This window comes from Centrocercus urophasianus, unplaced genomic scaffold (assembly GCF_019232065.1).
Source record: "Centrocercus urophasianus isolate 14NV4802_14NV808 unplaced genomic scaffold, USGS_Curo_1.0 seq_27, whole genome shotgun sequence".
Classification (NCBI taxonomy): Eukaryota; Metazoa; Chordata; class Aves; order Galliformes; family Phasianidae; genus Centrocercus; species Centrocercus urophasianus.
This window is the reverse complement of record NW_024884833.1, coordinates 5,985,574-6,009,392: the sequence shown is the minus strand read 5'-3', so window position 1 is coordinate 6,009,392 and position 23,819 is coordinate 5,985,574. Positions and strand designations below refer to the sequence as shown.

At 39.7% G+C, this 23,819-nt stretch overlaps 1 protein-coding gene across 1 annotated transcript in view; it reads right to left on the bottom strand.

Annotated features, from left to right (window-relative positions):
• The window catches only part of ADAMTSL1 (ADAMTS like 1), a 172,957-nt gene that overhangs the window by 29,407 nt on the left and 119,731 nt on the right, over positions 1-23,819 (bottom strand). The window contains exons 9-14 of the mRNA XM_042826731.1: positions 21,748-21,958; positions 15,160-15,339; positions 13,622-13,775; positions 11,179-12,319; positions 4,984-5,111; positions 1,694-1,822 (exon numbers count right to left, since the gene is read on the bottom strand). Coding sequence (XP_042682665.1) covers positions 1,694-1,822; positions 4,984-5,111; positions 11,179-12,319; positions 13,622-13,775; positions 15,160-15,339; positions 21,748-21,958 — 1,943 coding nt within the window. The remainder of the gene's footprint in view (positions 1-1,693; positions 1,823-4,983; positions 5,112-11,178; positions 12,320-13,621; positions 13,776-15,159; positions 15,340-21,747; positions 21,959-23,819) is intronic.

Here is a 23,819-nt window from a genome sequence, read left to right as displayed (position 1 = left end):
TACTTTTACTTCATCACTGAAAGAAATGAACGCTTGAGATCCTAGCCTGCTTGCATGGTTGCCATGCATACTTCGCTGAAGGAGGGATTATCAAATACTCCTTGTACATAAGAACGTGGGTAATGGCGTTTTTGGCAGCACCTGATGAAGAGAAACTCACAACCACTCTGTTAAAGTAAGCAGAAAGTGTAAAGAACCACAGAATCACAGAGTGGCCAGGGTTGGAAGGTACCTCAAGGATCATGAATCTCCAACCCCCCTGCCACATGCAGGGCCACCAACCTCCACATTTAATACTAGACCAGGCTGCTGTGGGCCCCATCCAGTCTGGCCTTGAACGCCTGCAGGGATGGGGCACCCACAACCTCTCTGGGCAGCCTGTTCCAGCACCCCACCACTCTCTCTGTAAAGAACTTCCCTCTGACGTTCAACCTAAATCTTCCCTGCCTCAACTTAAAACCAATTCCCCCTTGTCCTGCAGTTATCTACCCTTTCAAAGAGTTGATTCCCCTCCTGTTTGTAGGCTCCCTTTAGGTAGTACAGGCTGCAATGAAGTCACCCCCACAGCCTTCTCTTCTCCAGGCTGAATAAGCCAGCTCCCTCAGCCTTCATAGGGGAGATGCTCCAGTCCCCTGATCACCTTCATGGCCCTCCTCTGGACACTCTCCAACAGCTCCCTGTCTTTCTTGTACTGGGGGCTCCAGACCTGGACACAGTCCTCCAGAGGGGGCCTCACGAGAGCAGAGGAGAGGGGGACAATCACCTCCCTGTCCCTGCTGGCCACCCCTCTTCTGATAGAGCCCAGGATACCATTTGCTTCCTGAGCTGCAAGGGCACACTGCTGGCTCATGTTAAGCTTTTCATCCATCAAGACCCCCAGGTCCTTTTCTGCAGGGCTGCTCTCAAGCACCGCTCCTTCCAGTCTGTATGGATGCCTGGGATTCCTCTGGCCCAAGTGCAAAACTCTGCACTTTGCTGTGTTGAACCTCATCAGCTTCACCCAGGCCCACCTTTCTAGCCTGTTGAGGTCCCTCTGAATGGCATCCCTTCCACTGTGTCAAGCGCACCATAAAGAAAGTAGGATATTTGTACGTTTGTAGCGCAGGTGTTCATTTGCAATCATCTGAAGTAAATGCTAGATGAGAAACTAAAGCATGAAACTTCATGCAGTCATACACAGCAGATGTTTGTGCAACACTGAGCATGGCTCCTTTTGTGTTTTGTAAGCTGCCTGCTTCTCCTTTTTCTGAGTGTACTATACATGAAAGTGTAATGAATGAAGGATCTGACCCTGGGTCTTTTACCAGGTCTCTCAGTTTACTTGGAGAGTCCAACCAATGAGGAAATAAATCAGACTTGATTCTATGTTCTCCCCAGATACTGCCAACAGGTAAGAAGGCCAATCTGCTTTGTTGCAACCACAAGAAACTATGTAACTCTGATGAAGAGACTTGCCATTCTGTCCCAGATTAATTTTCTTAGGAGTCTTTCTACACTTGTCTTGATGGAATTGGTAAGAAGGAAGGCAATTTCTATGATATGAGTTACTGGAAGCAGAGAAATTTGTCTGAGTCCTACAAAGACCTTGTGATTTAACACAGCTTGTGTTGCACCTGGAGACACCAATTCAGCAAAGATCTGCATAGAAACTCATAACCGAAAGCACGGCACACAAGACCAAGTAATTTCTCACCTGCAACCTGGCAGCTAATGGTAACATTTGTTCTCTGGATTGTTTTCACTGTGCTTCCAATATCAGCAGTGACAGCAGGTAATTCAGTGTTGATCACAGTAGTTCTTGATGCCTTTATTAGTGGCTTTCCTGTATAAAAGAAGGACCAAGGTTTAGCAGACTGAACACAGAGGACAGATGGTCAGTACACTCTATGAAAACAGCTGCACAGGACAGGATGGATATTGGACAATGCTGGAGTATAAGCCTACCTACTCTTTAAAATATATAAGCATTGAATTCCATCAGAAAACCTGTTTTGAGAGAAGGAAAAAAAGAAAAAGCATAGTGCAGAGGAAGAAGAGCATTAAAGACATGCGGACATGTGAGAACCAGCTGAATCAATAAACATCTGTACAATTGGAACTGTAATAAGACGTTTGCCTGATGCTGCAACTAATATTTCACCATTTGCCAAAGGCCAAACATAGGATGACAAGGAATCTTGAGAGGTGACTGATGTTCCCTTAGCAGTGCAGAAGGTGTAGAGAAACACATGGACTATTTCTACACATCAATCATGTTTTCTTTAACTTAAGATGAAAGAGTGAGATTGGGAAGACTTGACCATAAACGAAAAGTTTTCTCATAACAATAAGTTGAGAAATCTCATGTCTATCAGATAACCAGTTTTGCTTTATCTAAAGCTGTTAGTGAATGTTTTAATCACCATCTTCAACAAAGATAAATTCATATGCAACAAACCATTCAGGCTGTTTTCAGTGCGCTTCCAAAACTGATGACGGTGAACAAGTAGGTCAAGGCTTTCCCACACTATTGTGCCTGTTTGTATGGAGTTAGCTATGGAACCATGAACCATCACCAGTTCTAGTGGTCTTCTGCAACTTATACTGAAAGGGCATTGTAGAGGCATGAACAAACAGTTCAGAGACACTCAAGTTTACCTTAAAGAGAAGAAATATAGTAGTAGAGGTGGCATACTTATGCTAAGGCATCCCTCTGTTCCAGCCAAAATGCTCTGCAGGCAAGACAAGAATTGACACCAAGTTGTCCAGAAGTACTGATTTGCCTGGGAGTAGGAAGGCCCTGAAGAGGTATCTGGGCAGGTTGGACAGCTGGGCTGGGGTCAGTGGTTTGAAGTTCAATAAGACCAAGTGCCAGCTGCTGCATATTTGCCACAATAGCCCATGCAATGCTACAGGCTTGGGGCAGAGTGGATGAAAGACTGTGTAGAAGAAATGTACCTGGGGGTGTTGGTTGACACTTGGCTGAACGTGAGCCAGCGGTGTGCTCAGGTGGCCAAGAAAGCCATCTGGCTTGTATCAGAAATACAATGTGCTGCCAGCAGGATCAGCGAAGTGATCGCCCCTCTGAACTCAGCCCTGGTGAGGCTGTACCTTGAGTAATACATTCAATTTTGGGCCCCTCACCTCAAAAAAGACACTGAGGTCCTGGAGTGTGTTCAGAGAAGGGCAACAAAGCTGGTGAAGAGTCTGGAGCATAAACTTTATGAGAAACAGCTGAGGGAGCTGTGATTGTTTAGACTGGAGGAGTGGAGGCTCAGGGATGATACTGCTCTCTACAACTACCTGAAGAGTGGTTGTGGTGAGGTGGGGGTCAGCCTCTAGTGCCATGTAACTATGATAGGACTAAAGGGAATAGCCTCAAGTTGCACCAGAGGAGATTCAGATTGGATGTTAGGAAAAACTTCTTATGCAAAAGAGTGGCCAGGCGCTGGAATGGGCTTCACAGAGAGGTGGTGGAGTCACTGACCTTGGCTGTATTCGAGAATCATTTAGATGCTGTACAGACGGACATGGTTCAGTGGGAAATATTGATGATATGTGAACAGCTGGACTGGATGATCTTGGATGTCTTATTTAATCTCGGTCATTCTGTGATTCTATGATTATATGTTGGCAGAATGGGCATAATATGACAACATTGCTTTAAATGGTGTAGGGTTGGGGTGTTTTCATCTCAGTGTTGTATTTTCAGATGAAACAGAATCTTAGAATCATCAAGGTTGAAAAAGAAATTGTCACTTGCTCCTAGTATATCACTGCAATAGCTTAGCAGCAACAGCAGCAATGCCCTGCTATCCTGGCTTTAACAAAGCTATTCCTGATCTGCAATAGTGCAAAAAGATTTGTTTCTTGTTTTGTCTATATGTAATAAATATCTCTCCCTTTTCTGCCTTGAGTGATTCTGATGTCTTCCTTCTACGGGCCATACCTTCTGGCCTCTTTCTGGTTGGTTTACTAATTGCGAGAACTTCAGTGCTATCTGTAGCTGCATACTTAGATTTTCTTCATGTTTGCCCAGTCTGAAATTCTGTGTTTGGTGTAAAAAAAACCATATGTATATATATAGTGGAGGCCTCCAACTGCTTCCCCATTCAGGGGTGGGCACAATTAAATGGGAAGGTATGAAAAATCAATTAGCTTTCTAGCATTCCTAACATGTTTCCTTTTGTCTTTGTGATAAGTAGGATCTTGCTTCTTTGCAATCTGTCTTGTGACAGTCCTTAACTGCAACTCTCATTTATCCCTTTGTCTTTACCCAACAGCTTCTAATTCATGTTTGCTGCTGTGTTCCTGGTGGTTGTGAGGCTGCTGACCAATGCCTAATAACCTGCTTTTTTAGAAGTTGGATATATGCACTACTTCCATTTTCTGCTGTCTTTTATTTGGGTGGGGTTTCCTTAGCACTGCCATCTAAACTAACAAAGGCTATTTATCTTTAGTAGAATGGAACTGTTACTAGTGAAATATAAACACAGAAATTAGCATTTTGTTAACCAGCAACTGAGAGCGTTAGTCATGTTTTTTGCCACAATATAGGGCATGATCTGACATAGGGCTAGTTCTTCAGCATTAGTACTTTGCTAGTTTCCTAAACTTACATCTTACTAAGTTCTTGGGACAGTCTGTCAAACTTGAAAAGACCAGCAACAGGTCTAAAACAAAGCATACAAATTGGACATCTCGGAATGCACTGCTCATAATTGAGAATAAAGAGGATAAGCTCTTATAAGGATAAGCACACTGTCTTGAGAGTGCACTTCCGACTTAGCAAGTGAGAAAAAGCATCGATCTCTTGTAGGAGCACAGATCTCATGAACTGTCTGTGAATGTTGGATTGTGACTCAGGGTTTTGTTTTTACAACTATGTAACTCTGTCAATCCACTTTCCCCACTCATCTTCCAGACCCGTCTGTTTCCCAGCAAACTATCTCTGTCCAGAATCACACAAGTGGCAGGGACCAATAAGTCAAAATGAATTATTACCTGCTAGAGTGACAGCAATGGACACAGAGTCAGATCCCAGAGCATTAGATGCGTTGCAAGCATAGAAACCAACATCAGCTTCCACAGGTGCTAGAATCTGCAAGGAGTCATCAGGCTGAAGCAGCATCCTGGGGTAAAGCAGAAAGGAGGTAAAGGTCTCAGTTTGTGCGAGAATTAATATATTTAGTTGGATTTTTACATATTTACATGATTTTATCTTTTTTACAGGGTCAAGCCTTAGAACTATACTTAAAATACAATTAATTAATTCAAAATCCTACATTGCAGCTGTGAGTTGTGATTACTAAAACGATATTTTAGCCTAATTCCTACTATTGCTACTGTTACTGTATGTATTTGAGAAAGATTGCCCAGTGCCTAGGACATCTGCTGTGGCATGTGAGACCTCCTCCTCTGCTGTGTTACTTCATATGTGGCATCAGTCAAGTTGCTTAGCCTCTCTGTCTTCCAGTTTGGCAAAGCAGGATTAGCAATAGTAAACAAAAAGACATCATATTGCAAAAGAAAAAGTTATACAACCTCCTAAAGCTGGGCAGAATAAAGTTTCATAAGTTACAAGTTAGTATCAAAGTCTGAAATACGCTCCAGGTTCTTAGATTGCTAGGCAGTTTGTTCAAACTTAGTAGCTTTGTTACTACTGTAGTGAAGACAGAAAATAATACTCATCACCTCCTTGGGCTGAACCAACTGTCTCTGCCTTAGTGAATACAGACTTAGTGATATGATGAAGTGTTTCTGTTCACAGTATTTATGGTGATGTAACTTCATGAGTTCTTGATGTATAAGCAAGAATTCAGGCTGGGGGCTCTCATCAATGTTCACATACTTTTAGTTTAGATACATTGTGATTATTGCTTTTAATCTGTAGCTGAAACTGTTGCTAAATCATAAAGATAAATTAAATTTCTCATCAGAAATTTTAAACAGTTGCTCCATGTTTACATACTGACCTTCTTAGCTACAGCTGTGATTGACAGTGATAAGAGTGGGGGTAACATGTCTACCAAACACAAGCAAAAAAAAAAATCCACTCTCAGATATTGGAACTGATCACCTTCTTTCCCAAGTCTCCTTAAATAAAAGCTGTTGTCTTCTAGTCTAGAAAAACAGGAGATACTTGCAAAATACTGTGGGTGGTAGCTAACCAGATTAGGGCCATCCATCAAAATATATTATAGAAAAGGAATTTAGTTGAAATTCTTTTTTCACCCTTTTATGAGTAATAATAATAATAATAAATAATAATAAGAGGAGAGAGCTGCCTTATGTCAATCAAGTTTTGCAAGTAGTAAAATGCACATTTACAATACAAACATTAATCAATTCTAAGATTGCATCTTTGCTTGCATAGCAAAAATGCCACAGAGGTGGAAATAATCACCTGCACATCTCTTATATCAAGGCTCTTTTTTAATTTTAATTTTTATTTTTTTTGCTTTTTTTGCTAGCTCACAATGCTAGCAGCCAGCAGATTTCTTTACTCACAAATCTTCTGTTAGCATGCATCAGTATCTCCAATGTAAATTTTCTGGTATAGTATTTACTTGTCCTGTCTCTACACAGAATTTCAGAATCTACCCCAGTTATATTATACTTGTTTATAATAGTTATAACTGTGCATGTGCTGTCTGCATACCTGCAAATACACTGCCAGGGCTGACCAGTCCATCCTATGTCAAATAAACATAAACAACCAAAAATACATTTAGGAAAGTTTCTCTCAATTGAGAAAAGAGGATTCTTAATATTAGTCCGTGAAAAACACAAAAGATTATTTATTTGCCATTAATCAGTGCTGCTGATGTAAATCTCTGGTACTTTAAGTTACTCCAAAATTCAGCCTTTTTTTTTTTTTTTTAGGAATAGAAATAGGCCATATAGACAACAGGTTTTAAAAACAAAAACTCCAAACCAGACCCAACTTATCATTTTCTCAATCTACTTTTAATGTCCTTCTCTAGAAAATAAAGGTCCTCTTCTTTTCAGTAATTCTGTTATTTATGTGTCACAATTTGGCATAGCTGCTTTTCTTGAAAGTAGATCCTTTGTTGTCTCCCTTTGTATAGAATGATTTTTGGCTGGTTTCCCTATTTGCTCATAGACTGCTATTTTTGTTAGGTTTTCAGTTGCTTGTCAGCAGTGTCAAAAATACCAGCTGCAGCAATTCTTTCTGTCACCACTGTGTCTTCAGAATCTCATTTATGGACTTAAAATAATACAGCTTAATGTTTAATCAGTCTCATCTCAGTTTCTCCACATTGCATTGTCTTCAAGACAAAAATTATGTTCTACATTACCTAGATCAGTGACAAATTCAGACAGCATCTAGCAAGCACCTAGCTCAGACTCTGTACCACCTGTTATTTAGATTCTTCTCGCATGTACTGAGAAAATACACTCTTTTAGAAATGTTGAGTTACCAAATATCAAAGGGTCACTGCTGATGGAAACTGCAGCATTCATGGAAGAAAGGAAGAGATATGTCTTACCATGCTCACTGAAAAAAGTACAAATCCCCCAAATATTTTCACATTTAAAATAGTTTTCTAAGGAAAGTAATCTGATTCTTTTTGAAATGAAACATTTTCCAGCATTAATAGAATTGTCCAGGCTTTGGGATAGATACTAGCATGCTCTGAAGCTGCACTCAAAGTAGATGCTGTTATCCACCTGACATTTTGATCTAAAAAGAGGTCTTATTTATGCATTCACATGGAATACACAGACTGAAGTCAAAGATTAACTGGAAACACATAGCTTTACTGAAAAGTGAAAGTGAACATTTTTGTTGGGACTGTGCAGAGACTAAAGCTAAACAAATTCATTTTTTGCAAGTGGAGCAACGTAATAGGAGTCATAAATACTTTTAGGGTGGATTGCACTGCTCATTGAAACAAGCAATGGACAGTCACTCATTTCTGTGACACCTTGCCATGTCAAGACAACATCCACTGCGATTTGTGACAGTGCCTTCATCTCATATGAGATAATACACACTGCAGATTGCCATCATCTACCCTAAAAATGGTAGCTTATACTCTAAAAATCACAGCACAAAACATATACAGCCAGAGTCTCAGTGGATCTTGAGTTCTTTTTTTCCAGGCAGTGGATGGCAGAGCACAAAGAAGACAAACTGCAGAGCTGACAGACAGCTCAAGCTTACTATGCCCCACCACACACAGATGACCTTGTAGCTTACCGCTGTACAGTGGGAGACTGCTTATACTGTGGCTTTCATTTACACAGCTGATTGGCAACCAGTAAAAGCATTTTGAACCAAAGCCAGATCACAGCTGTGAAGAACCCAGAAAAACATTCATAAACCAATTTTTATATGCACTATAATTTCTAAACTTGCATTAATTGTAAAGTTAACTCTAAGATGCTGAATATCTCTGAAGCTCAGAGCACTGCTCATTTCTTCTCCTACCCACCAAACTGGGGGAAATATAACTGGTAAATAAAGAATTTGATAAAATCCTTCTGTCTCAATCATTAAAGAAGAGGGGTCAATAGTTAATGCAACTAACCTGCAAATAAACCATGCTTTACTGAGTCTTTATGATAGAAAATGTAAGCTAACATAGTTGACTGGTTTTTCAGAATATTCATGAAGCTTAATCCTATATCAGCCAAACTGAATGGAAAAGAAAGGCAATATAAAATAAAAAAATATATAATTCAAACTAAATGTTCAGAAATCATAAGAGTGTTTTATCACCAACTGAACAAAAATAAGTCTGTAGCTATGTAGCTATGGCTGCTTATATGCTGTGAGATGAACATGCAATTTCCTCATGAGCACAGTGTCCAGAGTTAACAACACACGGACTTTATGTAACCTCACTTCCCCTTCAATCATTTCAAATAGAGAAAAAAAAATCCCTTAATGGCACTGTTCCTACAGGATGTAATCAATGGCAATGAACGTTTATATATGCAACTTCTGGGGGGCCAAGAATATATTTTTACAGGACTATGGCCAAATAAAGTGATATGATAGCCCCAAGTCTCAATCAAGATTGCATGTGATTTCTCTAAGACATACATTCCTGCTCTTTGTCTCCCTTTCCCCTGCAAAAGTTTCAATTTTTAAATGTGAATCCTATTATACTGAATAGACATCAGACACAGAAAGAGAGAAAAGAACCCAAACATTCAGTACATTAGAGAAAGCAGTGATTATGGAATAGCTAGGCTGCCAAAGTGAGAAAGAAACTAGTAAACTAATCATATAACTATGCAGAAGAAGCAATTTATCTTCACTAAATCAAGATTGCACTGACAATTCATAAGCACTGCAATGTGAACTAATTTTTACCTTGACTCTGTCTCTCCTCATTTCTAAAGATAACCCACTCAGATGTCTTAACAGAGATTACCATCCTGTGCAGAAATTGCTCCTAGCAATTTTCCTTGGACTGTTTCACTGTAATCATGTCAGTTAATACCACTGCTTCATCCACACTTTACCTTTCTATACTTACATACCACCTCCTCACAGAACAGCACAAAAGTAGAAAAATCTAAAGCACATACGTGAGCAAAATGCATGGTATGAACACAGTTAAGTATACAACTAGAACTGAAAGTCTCTTTTTGTGTGCTCTTGCAGATGAATTGAACGGAGTGATCTAAAGATAAAGGCTATCTGCAGGAAAATGGTACTAATTTTTGAGGTACTTAAATAGAAGTACTTTATTACTCAGGTTTTCAAACTAAACCTCAGTGGCAGCTATACACAGAAAGTTTGTACAGGTGAGGATGCACTAACTCATACCAGAATAGTAATGCATATACGTAAGTATGTTGAGATAACAGTGAAAGCTGAAAATAGCCATAGAGTATGGTTCCACACTATTAACCACTGATGTGGACTAGTGTTTATTTTCAGATGAAGTAGCCAGCTTATGTTTTGTCCTTTAATACAATTCCAATTGTGTTTATCTGAAACCATCCTCAAATTCAAAAGATGCTTCCCTACTCTATCATAGAATCATTGAATATGACAAGTTGGAAGGGAACCACAAGGATCATCGAGGATTCATCTCCTGGATCCACTCTGGACTGTACAGAATTCAAACTATATTTCTAAGAGTTGTACAAATGCTTCCTGGACTCTGGCAGCTGATAGGAGTGATCACTGCCATGGGGAGCCTGTTCAGGGAACAGGCTAATCCCCAACCTGACCTTCCCTGACACAGTTCATGTCATTCCCTCATTCCACATCACTATCACCAGAGGGCAGGGCTCAGTGCTGCCTCTCTGCCTCTTTGGGCTGAACAAGGTGAGGGACCCCAGCAGCTACTCGTACGTCTTCACCTTTAGGCTCTTTATCATCTTTGTTGCCTTCTACCTGGCCACTCTCTAATGGTATTAAATTCCCTTTATGTCCTTTAGAATGCTTTTCACCTTCTATCAGAACATCCACAGGGGATGGTGATTATAGTGCCCACTGAGTTTTATCCTGGGGAAATTTTACACATGGATACATGTGTAGAAGACAGATGCCTCACTACCTCCATGTTGGAGAGACCTTGCTGGAACATTGTGAGAAATGCACTTATAACAGAGGATGAACCCTTCCCCAGGGAATAATACCACATGATGCTTGACAGAAAATTAAATTCCAGATTTATTTTCAAGTACCTCTGTGATCAGTAATGAAAATGTATACTTCAAAAATATCCTTCTGAATTTGGAACCAGTCTAAAACAATGCCAGAGAGTCACAAAACAGCCCTATGTATCCTGTGGATTAGCTCTGAAATCTGAAAATAAACCAGATATCATTCATCAGTGTACACCAGAACCAATCTTCATATCAGAAATTTCTACCTTCACATAGGAAAGCACAGCAAAGCTCTCAACCTCCAGACTTGGAGTGTTTTTTTGACTGCACTAAGAACTTACTTATTTCCATACTTTAAAATAACTTTATTTACTGAAACAAAAGTAAGTCTGGATTGCCATACCAGATTGATTCAGCATCCAGACCTTGCTGCAGTTACACTGCCCTGCTTGCCACTACATATATAAGCCTTTCTTCCAGCTATGAAATCAGACTATAGCAAAAACTGATTTTGCCCATAGGACTGACTGGCCTTAAGACATGGAAACTGAAGAGTAAAAATATTAACTGTTTTCTGAAAAGTTAAATAATTTATTTTACCTATCATTGTATTTCACCTCCTCTCCATTCTTAGCCCAGCTGATGGTGGGCTTTGGGTTTCCCACTGCTTCGCAGTGAAGCAGCACACTCAGTGTGCCACTGGCTAGAACCACTGTCTGTCCCAGGTGGGTGACAACCTCTGAAGCAGAAAGCTGTTGTGCTGCTGAAATCTTTCGAAGGATGGCAGGCTTTTGATGAGGGCTGTGCAAGCCATTCGTTGGGTTCATAGATGTGGGAAGAAATGCTTCAGCAGATGATGTCCTCAGGGAGCTGGTAAATCCAGAAACATGTCTGTGGAAAGGGTATTCCATGGAAGCTGAATCAACTCTTCGTCTCGATGCTTTGAGGACAGATTCCTGATGCTCCAAGTGGCTCTTGAAAATCTCATGGGCCAGCTGTACAACAAGCTGCTCAGTGTAAATATCTTTAAGCTCCTCAGGCTGCTGAGACAAATTCCTTATGATATCATCCAACCGTTTCTGCTCTGTGACCATAGTATATGGCAGGCTATACTCCTGGCTCTGGTCTTCCTCTGAGGACACATTTCTCTCTGTGGACTCCTGGGCTTCCCAGAATTCCAGATTTCCCCCTGGCCAGCTCTTGTGCTGTAGCAACCTTGAGACAATATTGTCATACCAGCCACTAGGGTCAGCTGGATGCCCTCGCTTTTCAGTCTTGCTCCCATTGAAGAGAATACCATTGATATGTTTCTCCTGTGTTCGCAAGGCTTCATTTAGACTGGCCTTTCTCATGGTCTCTTCCTCCCTAATGCCAGCTGGCTGCCCAGCAATGAGATTTTTGTTGCTTCCTATTAGTTTAATTACAAAATGCTCCCGGGCTGGCCCTGCTATACAGGTATATATCCCAGTGTCTGAAGGCTTCAAACGATGGATTTTCATGTACCCATAGGGTGCAATGGTGATGTGAGCTGTGCTGATGAGTCTCTTATTATCCTTCTCCCAGAAGATCATTGACTTCCGGAACCTCCTTGTGGGGCATCGGAGAATAACGGAGGTTTTAGGCAACAGGTAGGCATACCCACCCACAATAAAGTGTAGCTTCTTCTGCTTCCTTGTCTGGATGTAAACTTTCTTTACAGCCACAATATGAGGACTTTGCTTATGAGCTGGCCTGTTGTGCCCTGAAATATCATTAATACTATTAGTATGTGGTACCATTAAGCAAAACAAGCAGTTTACTTTGGTGCTGGCAGCATTTGACCCATTAGATAACAATAGGAGAAACTGGCCACCAGCTGCTGAGCATTAAGCTGGGACAGTCACAGTAAGAAGAACAAGACTCACTTCAGGAATGCAAAAGTAGTCTTGCCCATGATGCATGCAGAAACCTATGCACGAGGACCAAGAACTTTATGAAAAGGAGAAAAATCCAGTGTAAAGATAGTTCTTGTTGTTAACGTATTTCAGTGATGACTATTGTTTAATAAACAAATAAAAAAGATAAATGTTTACCATCCCAGATTGGAAACACAACACAATCTTGCAGATCACATGAGTAAAGAGGACTGAAAGTACTGCTAACTCAAGGAACAACATTGAACAGAACAAAAATCTATGGAATAAGATTAAAAATACTGGGGAGATACTATCAAAGTGCTTTAATTCTGTTTCCAGATCTTTATGACAGATATTTGTGTTACAAAGCACTAAACAAAATAGCATATGTGTCCTGCTAGTTAATACCATACCACATTTGGCCTTATCATTTGTTCTGAATGTGAATCCTGAATTCTTTTTTTCTCCCTGACATAATCAACATTTAATAGGTTTCAGAGTTCATAGCCTGCTCCAAGCTGAAGCAGGGTTGCCATTCAATCTTTCACATATTCAGCTGTCTTATTGCAAGCCAGGGAAGATCAGACAGGGAGACCTTTCACTTCTTGTGAAGGACAACAGAAAAGGCATGGAATACCAACATGAAATACATCCAACCTATGCTGCATGATTACTTAGGAATTCCAAGTCACATAGGCTTCTGAATGACAAAATGAAAAATACTTATTTTAAATTATCTTAAAAAAGCATCCCTTACCAAGTATTTTCTTTGTAGCTATCCTAGCAGAGTGTTTGTAGCTCAGGCTGCTATCCAGCATTGCTAAGCCTCTACATTGCAGTTGTGAAATTTAGATCTCGATTTGGAACAAAATTTTGAGCCGGTTCTTCCAGAAAGGACTAGTTCCTTTCTAGCAATTGTTTCAGACTCAGCTCCACACTAAGATTTATAAATTTTATCCAGTGACTTGTATAATTGTTAAAAAGAATATTGTGGCTTATAGAAAAACTGAGCTGCAATAGCCACTCCACGAATATTGAGCAACACTAGTGCAAAAGAATGTTATGAAGCATGTGACAGCATGAATTTCTTGGTGACGGATATGCAAGTCCCCTTTCCCCACATACTCCTAAGTTTATTCTTCACTTACTTGCACAGGTTGCTAGTGCACAGGGCCTGATCAAGGATGAGAATGGCAGAGGTGGGCAAAGGGAGGAATTGATGATGATAGAACCCCCAGTTTTCAGCATCTTTCTGCAAATAGCATTTCGACTCTGCGTTCCCTCTCCACAACTCACTGAACACTGCAAACAGAATGACAAACATTAAGGATGGTGTTTACAGATGTAGTAGAAATCATGAATGTGTGTTTCAGATACTAATGAGTTACTTCAACCTGGTGGTTATCAGTTATGATCCACAGAAAAGAGTTCAAACCCTTTAATATTAGACAGTAGTGCTCAATGCATATGTGTGCTATAGCTTGGGAAAATTTGAGCAGGCTTATTTTATTTCCTACTTGTACAGCATCATAGTAATTGAGAATAAACTGGGTTGCACAGGGATGTCCACATGTAAAAGTGTTGGCAAGCCGGGGAAAGGCCTGTAAGGGAGACAAACCCACTGCTTTAGATCCTGTATCTACAAGGTAACACATCCTCGTGAACCACACTGGAGATGGAGTGAGAGAGAGAAAAGAAACAGAGGATGAAAAGAGCAAAAAGGCAGTCTTTAAGACAAATGGCAAAGAGAATGAAGTCAGATTTCATTTTGAAGTGTGACAACATAAAGAAATGTGAGTTGTATGAATGTAAACATAAACCACGCTGCGTGAAGGAAAGATGATTAGGAATAGAATTGCCTTCTTCACTGCCTGAATGAGTGTGTCTTAATGCAGACTTCATGAGTTAAATTACTTATTTGAATAAAATGTCAAGATAGACGATCATATTAAGGCTACAGGTAGGCTCTATGAGGTGACTGGTGTTTCTTTCAGGATTAAGGTATTCTCTACCTCTTCGCATGAAGGAGAATAGAGATTAGATTGCAAGAGGGGGAGTGTTTTTCATGTTTTTCATATATGTAAAGAAATTTTTTCTTAACAGTTCTTCCAGTTCTTATGGAACTGGAAAGGAAGCCTGGGAATGCAAGGCTTTGGTAGAAAGAATTTTTTGGCCATCCTTAAATTGAAGGAAGGAAGGAACCAGCTAACATTACAAAATTAGTGTCCAAGAGTGACAGGCCTGACAGAGATGGTAGTGGTATACCTACAAAAGACTGAAATAATTCCTTTACCTTTCCCTTCCCTCCTCCTTTTGGGAAGGAAGAACACTAAGCCTGAGGAAGTGAAGATTACACTTCATGGGTGTCTTGGATGAACAGATGAAAAGGCTGCATATATACAGAGGCAGGAACTTACTGTTTTGAGCATGGATTGTGTTTACGCCAGAAAGAAGGCATAAATTGTTCTGGCTGGAAGGCTTAACTGCATCTGTAGTAGAGATGAGGTAATAACCACCAAGCTGTTGATTATTATGTCACCTACTAGAGTATTAAGTACAAATTACAGGACAAAACTAGGCACAACAGGCCTTGTGCAGTCTGAACACTTTTGGCTCCTTCATCCCATGTGACTGAGAAACATAATCACAAAACCCAGCACAATATTAATGCATACAAACAGCATACCTGTGACCAGTCAGAAAGAAGCCACTCATTAGGACAGTCCTCATTTTTGCAGGTTTGCTGGGAAACCAGCTTCGGCATGGAGCAGAAGGTTTCTGGCAGCTCTAACAAGCTTCCATCTGCCAGACGCTGCTTGCAAAGTATATCTCGCTTCTGGACACCGCCTCCACATGTCTGCGAACACTGGGAGAGAAGAGTCAGTCACCTTGCATCACATTTGCACTATGTCAAATTGCAGCAAAAATTAGTAATGAGTTTCTGTAGAGATCAACACCTAGTTATAGACAAGCAGAAAATATAAAATATTAGAGATGTCAAAGCAGATTTCTTTTTAAAATGCCAAAAGTATTTTGGGAAGTGGAAAAAATATATTTCGATAAAATGAAAAACAAGCAAACAAAACCTGCATCAGCATTTCTGAAAGATTTGTTTTCAGAAATTTGTACAGAAATGCAACATGGAGAAGGAAAAATTGCCCTTTTCTCTGTCAACTGGAAAATCAGGTACTTGCACAGGATGCAGAGGATCTAGATTCAAGCATTTCTGTCTGAGCTCCAACTGTGCTATTGGCAGGGTGAGAGAATATGGAAATGTCTCCTCCAGAAGAAGTCAATTCAAGACCTTGTTCATTTCCAGGATTTTATTATGGATATTAGATAATAATAGCTATGATCTAAATATTTATTCAAATTCAGCTTATTAAAAAAGAGTTCGCATTAGTGGGAAAAACAAACGGAAATCTGAGTGTGATAAGTAAGTTTCCCTAGTTCATCACTTCGCCTTTTCTTCTGTTTGTAATTTTCTTATTTTTCATTTCTGAATGTCATGAGGTCTATTACCAGTGCAGGTCAAAACTAAACTGTCCAGACTTGAATTCCTGTCTTTGAAGACTTCTTGCAGTGCAGCGTTTCTCTCATTTCTAAATCATGTGAAAGCTGTATTCCAGCTGCAATCTGCTGTTGGCCTCAACAATTGGTTTATAAGGTTAGTATAATAAACGATTAAATAACCACGCAGCCCTTTTATATTTATGGCTGTCATGACAGCAGTGCGTGCTCTTTCCAAAAGGTAAGGAGGAAGGTTTATTTGAGTAAAACTAAATCTGGCTGATTAATATCCAGAGAACCCACCTCCCCTCTCTCTTTAATGTAAATATCCCCCCTCTGTATCCATTTTCTACTCATGCAGGGCAGGAAATTTTGAACAAGCAGATTTAATAGATTTCCTGAATCATTTTTGTAAGCTTGGTGGCTCAGCCCTTTTTTCTGACTGACTTTTTGCTGTGGATGGCAGGAGGCTCCTGAGTCTTCTGTGCATTCCAGGCAGTTTATCTCTTTTCCAGTCAGAGGAGGAGGAAGATCTTGCACTATGCTGAAATTACCAGAAGTTGCTTATAGTTCACAACATAGGAATTATGTCCAAGAAGTAGTAAGCCAGGTGAAGAAAAATTAAAAGATAAACAAAGACATCTAGCCAGGCTGGATGTGGCTCTGGGCAGCCTGGTCTAGTGGTTGGTGACCCTGCACATAGAATGGGGGTTGAAACTAGATGATCACTGTGGTCCTTTTCAACCCAGCCCATTCTATGATTCTATGATTTATGATCGATGACAGGAATTATTTAAAAAATCTATGAAAGATCCCGCTCTGAGAGAGCTGCATAAACTTCTACACAAACCTCTTTTTTTAGGATATACATTTTCCTTGAAAGACAGAATGGAAATGCAGACTTGAACACCATGAAGAAAAATGTATTTATCTTTAGTTTGCCCTTTAATGGTAAAAAAAAGCTTTTATTCTACTGAGAATGCTACAAAGCTCAAAAGCTTCAAAAAATTAAAACAAGTAAGACAGTATTTCAATTTTCAGCAAAAGAAAACATTTATCAGCATTTCATTCAAGGACAATTCATTCTGAGGAGAGAATAGATCAAGAAAAATATGATTAAAAATATTATTTCAAGATTGCCTAAGAACTGCAGCCATACACTAGAGCCAAAATATGTTAGGCACTGTATAAACACAACAAAAGCATGTTCCCTCTGTCAGTCAAACAAATCCCAGGAAGTCTCCCTGCCCTTCCATTTCTAAGATATAAAAAAAATTAAGACAAAGCAGATCTTTTCTTGCTTCTTGCACTTCAGTCACGCACACTTCTTTGTTCTCTGAAGAATAACTAGCTACTCAATACCAAACTCCATGCCAAATGACAGAGAGAGCCAAATACTGTAACAGGATTCCTCTCGGTCTTCAGGAATGCTCTTCTAGGACAGTACTGGATTACTGCTCTGGAGCTGTGCATGTGCCCATCTTTCACTCCTGGAACCTTTTCATTTGTCTGTGATCTTTGATGTCTTTTCTCTAGTGGAGGCTTCCAGCTCTCACATTACTTCTTGAAAGGGAGTAGACCAATGAGAGCAATGTCTACGATGTCTGTTTGGATGTACAGATAGTATGAAGCAGTAATTCTTGAGAGGATCCTTATTTAGACACATCCCATCTGAACAATGTGCTCTTTCTCTCTCTTTCTCTGCTGTCAGAAAGATCTCACAGCTCTATTATGATAGAGAAGTGTGTTTGTGTCACAGGAAGGAGAGGTGCACCATGGCTTCACCTCACCTATCCAGGTAGGTAAAGTGTTTGTAGTGTGTCTCCCTCCTACCTTCCACAGTATCTGAGCAGACCCAGTTCCTATATCCCTTTCAGAGGAGATCTGTTGACTTTGAGAACTGCATCTACCCACACTGATACACAATTTTGCCTAGTTCAACAATTAGCTTAATAAAGCATAAGACAAGGCTGATGCCAGAGAAGATGATCTATACATCCTGTTCTGCTAGCCACTCATAGCTGGTGTTTGCTGCCTTTTCCCATATGCCAGCGAAGTATTTGTGCAGTTGCACAATGAGCCAAAGTGGAAGGTTAGACTAGGCTTAAAGTCAATTATACTTTTGCCTAGCTTTTGCCAGATCATCGTGTTGACTGCACAACACTTCCAGAGATTGAAAAGGAATAGGCACTGTGAGGGCAAGACAGAGCCCTCCACAGAAGCTATGGTCTCCTCTGGTAGAAGTACTGACACATTTCATTCTAAACTGCTGACAGAACTGTAACCTCGGCTTCTCCAAAAACAATCATTGCTTTGATCTATTCTGCTCATGGAACAGCCTGCAAAAATTACAATTAACATAGTTACCACTAAAAGTAGAGACGAAAAGCCAACCATCTCTGAATCTCAGCATGTGCCTATGTGCATCTTCTCACATGCATTTACTGCACAGAATTTGGGCAAAGATACCAGTTTCAAAGTTTAGGAGTCAGGGAAGATGGTCTCCCCTCCAGGTGCCTTTGGCAATGGCTGAATCTTTGAAAGGGTGTAATGTTACGGCCAGTCCTACTTACACATAGAGGTGAGGAGTGAGCTGTTTAATTTCACACTGCCCTTTGCTCATCCCTTTATGATGGGTCTACAACAGCACAAGCTATGGTTTTACTCTCAAAAATCAATTTTTTGTCTATGTTTCTACAGCGAGATGTAGCATCTAAATAGGGAAAACATGCATTTCTCTCAGCTGGTTTCTAAGGACTATCACTAGTACGATAGGACATAGTAGAAAGGACATCTTACAATACAGAGAGAAACAGCTAGGAAAATATCTGAAAAGGATAAGAGATTTCCCATGCTAGCTCTGCTGTGAAGCTATTGTTCTTACTATCTTTGGAGTGAAGATAGCACTGAGCAAGACAAAAAAAACTCAGACTGTGACACTTAGTAATAAAATAACGAAAGACGAAGATTTATTAATGGATGTCTCCCATTTGTGGTCTGAAGAACAGATATTTCCAAAGGCTTGTAAAAATGAAAGCTCACATCCGCTTTCCTGCAGCAACACACTACTGAAAACAAGATAAACATCCTAATGCACTTAGCTGAGAAATAAAACTGTTTAAAAATACATAGTCTTGGATCTGCAAAGAGATATTTTAAAAATCACTTGTAATGTTACTACACTGATAATTATCCTGTGTTTATCTGCCAGAAACACTAGGGCTTTTAAAGGCATTTAATTCAAAGAAACCTTCCTCAACAAGCATAATGATCCTTAGAAGAGAAAATGCTGTGTATTGCAGTTTTAATCTCCTGTTTATTTGTTTGCTTAAAATCTATTTTGAGAGAGTGCTTGGAAAAGAAGGATGAGCTCCATAGATGAGACCAAATAAATGTCTTCAATCTGTGCCATGAGGAGAACAGATGTTGCTTTCTATTGTCTGTGAAGCTTCATTGGACCTTTCTTATTATGAGAAAGCACCTTTCTGCACGACCCTCCACACATGTAGAAACATCTTTCAGGGATCCAGGGCAATGGGAGTTGTTTGCAAGATCTGCAGGTACAGGGTCTGCAGGCCTCTTCAGCAGCCTCCTGCCTTGGTATGCCTGCTGTACAGCCAGAGTTCACCTCCAGGTCAAGTCTTGGCTATCAACATCCAGAGATGTTCCTGACTTGTCCCAGGGGTCAAGTGGTTGTAATAATCATACAGTGCAATGCACTGTCCTGATGATGCAGGCTTTCACATGGAGGTAATCCATGGGAAACTTGTTTGACAGAACTTCCAGGCCTGGTCTTATTACAGGGTGGAAATTACAGTACAGAAGGTGGTGGTGCAGAGAAAGAAGACAGAAGACCTTTAAGAAAATGAGAGGATGGAAATTCGTTTTGATGCATTTTCTTGCTCTATATTCTTCCTGTCAGAGGCAGATGACTATTTTCAGTCCAGAATTGCACTGTTTATACCATTTTCTCCTAATGAAAGTTAATTACAAGAAATATTCAGTACCCGTATGGTGAGGTACTATCTAAAGAGCTGAGCATCCTGCAAAGCATGTGGAAGAAAGTGCAGAGGAGCTATAATGTGGCCTTTGTTAAGCCACAGCAGTGAACTGCAGTACAGATCCTCTGTCTTCACCCAGTCCAGAGAAGTCAGCGGTTAACGCATAAAATGCAACCTGAACTGTCTAATTTAATTCCTGCTTGATATGTTTGTTAAAGCCTTTATATTTAATTGGGCTCCTAAGATCTGCCACATCTCCTGCAAAAAGGCTGGTTATTTGAGAGTCCCCAAGAAAATATAAAATAAGCCTCAAACATTGCTTTAGACAGGCAGACATGTGTATGTTTACGCTGCTGAGGAAGACATTCAAATCCTGAAAAAAAAGTCTATCTGGAAATATTTCTCGCAGAAGCTATTTTAGTACATTCCAGACTGGCCTACAGCCAATGGCCATTTTTAGCAGAGCATCAATTTTTCAGCGTACTATAATGAATGTTTCTTCTGACTGTTCAAATAAACTTGCAGAAAACTGTTTTCTCTAAGGACTGCCGCCAACTATAGGCTTTTTAACAAACACAGGCACACCTTACAGTATATCTTTATTTTGTTATGCGTTAGTAAAAAATGACTTGCTATTTAGAAATGCAGCATTTATGTGTGAGTAAAGTCTAGTAATATTTAAAAGTACAACTGAGCAAATATGTGTATGTGAATATTGGTAGACAAATTAGCAATAAAGCAAGAAATATTGCTCAATTGTTTTAAACAATGGACTAACACCATAGGCTAGTCATCTAGCTTTGACAGAACATCAGGCTGGCATAAATTTTGGTTGCTGGGATGGCCCAAATCCAGAGGTTTCCTGTGAAGTCCAGTTTCACAAATTTAACAGCTTCATTAGGTTATTACATTAACATCTCCCTGGCTGCTCAGTTAATGGTAGATTTTATAGATGGAGACTGGGAGTCACATGTAAATACAGTGCCAAGTGCTCGTGGTTTTCTGATAGAAGGGAATGAATCTTTACACCAGTAGAATTGAAGGTTTAAATAAGCCTTTTGCTTATACCTCCTCTGTGCAGTGATTTTTCCCTTTTTTTTCTTCGGCAGGACAGAGTAATTTCTTCCTATGAAGATTATATCCAACATAAACACCCTTAGGTCTTTTGAATTGCTTAAGTGTTTTCTTTTGCAACCAAATGGCAGCAAATAAATTCATTTCAGGCTGCCTAGTGAAGAGCTTTGTGCACATCCACTGTGTAGATAGGAATTTTCAGTAATAGTGTAAAAAGGAATGAATTTCATAAAGTGAAGTACCCAAGATTCATTTGTGACTTTGAGGGATGAGGAGAGATTATTGCTCTAAAATAAATTATATGAGAATAAAAGGAATAGTCAGCAAGATCTAGAGATTCTCTCCTTCCTGATCCCTGTAGCTTTGTATTCTTAGAAATCCTGGCATTACTCATCCAAATCCAGCTGACCATTAATCACATTAATCACAGAACACATCTGGTATCTATGGTCGGCTATTAAATGTTATCACTTAATTTTGCTTCAGAAGTAGCAACAATCATTATTTGCCAATTAAAACCTTGATTTAGTTTTCACTGAAAAGCAAAAAGACACATTTCTAATTTTTTAACTAGTTTATCAGCATAGAAAATGAATTTTCTTGATAGGCTAATGCAAAACAACTCACTGATAATGCATTCAGTGACTGCTTTTGACAGTAATTAATGAGATTACCTCATACATTCTTACCTCTTGCCATTCTGTAGTATACCAGGAGGGCGGGCAGTCAAAGCGATTACAGGCTTGTACAAGCGATGGCTTAGGTTTATGGCACAATTCATCTGCTAAAATCACAGTCTCGTTACTTTCTCTTGATAGTAGGTGAGAACAGAAGACATCTCGTGTCTGCAATCCGACCCCACACGTAAGACTGCAGGTGTTCCATTTCCCAATTTCCCATCTGTGAAGGGGTCAGGAGAGAAAAACTTCAGCACAAAATAATGTATCCTTGATCTTTTATCTTTTTATAATAGGAGATGGAGTGAAGAAGCAGTGCATGAAAGAGATTCCTCCTTCTTTGACCAAGGTGAACCTTCTGGTAGCTGCTGGATGAGGTTAAAAAGAGTATTAACTGTTCCCCTGCATTTTAGTTTTGTCAAAAGCCCTTGGACTTTAAGTCTGTAATATTGTAAGATTAGTTTTGTGTCCTAAATTAAAAGTCTTTGATGAGCCAGAGCCTGGCTAATGTATTTCAAGAGTGAATGGACCTGATTTAATGGTTCTTTTCTGTCTTTAGCCAGAAGACAAAAACCCTAGTAGCAACATTTATGAGAGGACTGGTGAATTCCTGAGCAGCAATTTCTTCCAGAAGATCTAGATGTGGGGCTCCAGACAGATTTTCCCCTGTTGGGGAGGTAAGGAGAGATAAGGCCTTGAAAGATGCAACAGAATAGCAGCAAGACCTCCTTAAATTTCTAAGTAAAAAGCTGTTACTGAGTCAACCCTTCTGTCCTAGCTGCACAAATCCTGCATCAACAGAGTTGCTGATGCCTGAATTTCAGTGTTCATCACATTAAAGCTAGATTTCTAAGTTCTGAGCTGTACTGAAAATACTCATTAATTCTGTCACTGACACACAGAAAATTGCTTGAAGTCTCAGGTCTCTCTTTTGTACTCTACTAGAAGGCAATTCAGAGATATAAAGAACACATTCACAAAGAAATCCTATTTTCAGAATGAACAAAAAAGAGAATAGTCTTCCCATCAACTTTAGATAAAACACTAGACTGACATGGGCATACTCCCACATCCAGAATGAAAGTACAAAAGGCAGATACTGACACTTTCTCTAATCCTGAAGAATAGCTTCCCTTCCTGCATGATGTCACCAAAACTGCTGGGGAAGTAAACTAAACATTCAGGATAAGGAAGGCTCAGTGAACATGCCCTTGAACACAGTAAAACTAGGCAGAAACTAAAAAGAGTGATTATGATGAAAGACACCCTCAGGCTCCAAGCAGGATAGGGATAGACAGTGAATGAAAATTATGAAATTTGTCAGCAACATGAAGCAGAATCTGCAAAAGAGTTAAGGGGAAAAACTCTGACAGTCTACAGTCAGAAGTTCAGCATGTTTCAGATATACCATGTTAGTAAATACTTTAGGGAAAAACACCTAATAACCTACTGTCACATAACTAACATGGATCTTTTTTTAAAATAAATTTGAACAAATGGAGAAGTTTGTAGGTAAGAAATAACTTCTTCCTTACTAGATGATAATGCAAATGGACCAAAAAGCCACATTATTCCCCTTCTGTGCTCTATCTGCTGATTACATTGTCTGATTTTATTGTATGACAGGATGTGCTCTGAGCATTAGCATTATGCAATAATGACACTCTGGTCTCAAAAACAGCCTTGGTAGTGAAACTTACCCTCTCTTCCTTAAGTGCCACAGCACTATTGTGCTTTTAGCACAAAAAAGTGTTTAACCCTTTCTAACAATGAACAAACTCTGCATACCAAGCTAGAAGTTTCCATGGCCACTTTTCCAGAAATCTGGCAGCCAATTTGGCTAATCTAGAATATGTTCTCCATATGAATGATCTTGGAGGAGAGGTCTTCCCAGATTTTCCCATAAAATTGTCAGTCAGAATTAACGTGGATATCAGCTACCCTACAGTTTCAGCACAATCTAAACTAAGGTATTTGAGTAGGTGCTGAAAGGAAAGCATTTTATTTCAGAATCTATTTTCATACATGGGTAGTTGCCAAAGTTTCATGTATTCAAGTGATGGTAATAGATGTTGCCTCCAGCA